Consider the following 1,726-nt stretch of genomic DNA (forward strand, 5'->3'; position numbering starts at 1 on the left):
CCGCCCCCCGCCAGCCACCCTCGCGAACCGGGGACTTGGACTGGCCGCAAAAAGCCAGAACTTCCCCTACCCAGATCCTCCCCGGACTCGGACTTGGTACACGCCTCCCGCCTCCGCGCCCCGCCTAAGAGGCGTACACGTGGTAGATCCCGTCAGCCCCGGAAGCCTCGCGTTATTCAAACACATCGCGCGGTTTTGCCAGCTCTGAGGAAAGGGGCGGGGAGAACGCAGGCCCGGAAGGCGATTCGTGGATCCCTCAGGCCTGGCCGCGGCAGGGGGGACGGGCGCGCGTGCGCACTCGGCACCCTTTTCCGACGCCCCGCGCCTACAGGGCTTCAGCATTCCGGTGTCTGTGTGGCGCGCCCCTCTTCCCTGCTGGGGTCCTGGTGGTCGCGGGCAGCGCCACCTCCTCCGGCCAGTCGGCGCAACGCTCGACTGGCCTGGCAGGGGAGCGGGCCGCGTGCGCGTGGAAAGCACGGGGACTGGAGAGAGTAGGCGCTGGAGTGCTGGGGAAAGGGGGCGGTGGAGGGACCCGAGGTGGGGAGCGTTGTAATGAATGTCCGCGAACTGAGGGTAGGGGAGCTGCGGGAGCTGGAGTTGAGTGGGAACGGACTGAGAGTGGGAGGGAAGAGGGGCGTCGAGTGCGCCCCCGCCCGGGTGCACCCTTTGGGCTGGAAACCGGGTGGGGAAGGAAGCGTGGGTCGCTCCTCACCCTTGGTTGATCTCGTCCCTTTCTCGTGCCAGGGCACACAGCATGGCCGAAAACCGAGAGTCCCGCGGGACCGTCGAGGCGGAGCTGGACCCGGTGGAGTACACCCTGCGGAAGCGGCTTCCCCACCGCCTGCCCCGGAGGCCCAATGACATCTATGTCAACATGAAGACTGACTTTAAGGCGCAGCTGGCCCGCTGCCAGAAGCTGTTGGACGGAGGGGCGCGGGGTCAGAACGCATGCAGTGAGATCTACATTCACGGCTTGGGCCTGGCCATCAACCGAGCCATCAACATTGCCCTACAACTGCAGGCGGGCAGCTTCGGGTCCTTGCAAGTGGCTGCCAATACCTCCACCGTGGAGCTTGTCGATGAGCTGGAACCGGAGACTGACTCACGAGAGCCGCTGACCCGGATCCGCAACAACTCTGCCATCCATATCCGTGTCTTCAGGGTCACGCCCAAGTAACTGAGATGAAGCTGGCCCACCTTATCCACCCATCCCCATACAGCTGGGGCTCAGATGTGGCTCTTCTTGTCCTGAGTACTGTCATGGATCTTTCAACCAGAGCCATGTAGGAAAAAGCCCATCCGCTGGCAGCCCGGAGGACTCTGAATTGAGAGGGCAATTACCATCTTTTGTTGGGCCCAAGCAGTGGGTCTTCCTGGATCTTTGTGGTCTGTAGCCATTGTCCTGTACAATAAAAAGTTTCAAGTTATGTTGCTGCCTGGCCACCCACCCCGCTGCACTGCCTCTCCCCTGTGTAAATTCTGGAGAGGAGAGTAGGAAGAAACTTGACAAAGATTTAGATACAGGAGGGGAACCCTGGTGTTTCCTGCTTTCATAGAAAGAACATAAATTGTCCTACAGACACTGCAGCATAAGACAAACGTTAGTGCAGTGCAGAAGCCTGACAGCCCCAGTGTTTGTTTTAAAATATTTCATCCTTGCAGAAGAAGGCAGAATAAAGTAGATATTCCTGCCTGCTGGCAAGCAGCTGGGGTCTAATTGTGTGTG

General features: G+C 60.2%; 1 protein-coding gene across 2 annotated transcripts; it reads left to right on the top strand.

The window, feature by feature from the left end:
• The first annotated feature begins 302 nt into the window (after positions 1 to 302).
• On the top strand, positions 303 to 1,427 carry POP7 (processing of precursor 7, ribonuclease P/MRP subunit (S. cerevisiae)). Of its 2 annotated transcripts, none has more exons than XM_010837906.1 (2): positions 303 to 491; positions 745 to 1,427. In XM_010837906.1, exon 2 carries the CDS (start codon positions 755 to 757, stop codon positions 1,175 to 1,177), a length of 423 nt encoding a protein of 140 aa, XP_010836208.1. In that variant the 5' UTR covers positions 303 to 491; positions 745 to 754; the 3' UTR covers positions 1,178 to 1,427. The 2 variants fall into 2 exon arrangements, with proteins under 2 accessions (XP_010836208.1, XP_010836209.1); XM_010837907.1 differs by having other exon boundaries at positions 313 to 537.
• Positions 1,428 to 1,726: the final 299 nt, after the last annotated feature.

Source organism: Bison bison, unplaced genomic scaffold (assembly GCF_000754665.1).
Source record: "Bison bison bison isolate TAMUID 2011002044 unplaced genomic scaffold, Bison_UMD1.0 scf7180017864085, whole genome shotgun sequence".
Classification (NCBI taxonomy): Eukaryota; Metazoa; Chordata; class Mammalia; order Artiodactyla; family Bovidae; genus Bison; species Bison bison.

What these genes read in the sequence shown, in the direction of transcription:
- POP7 (XM_010837906.1), top strand. Translation starts at nt 755, where the DNA reads ATGGCCGAAAACCGAGAGTCCCGCGGGACCGTCGAGGCGGAGCTGGAC.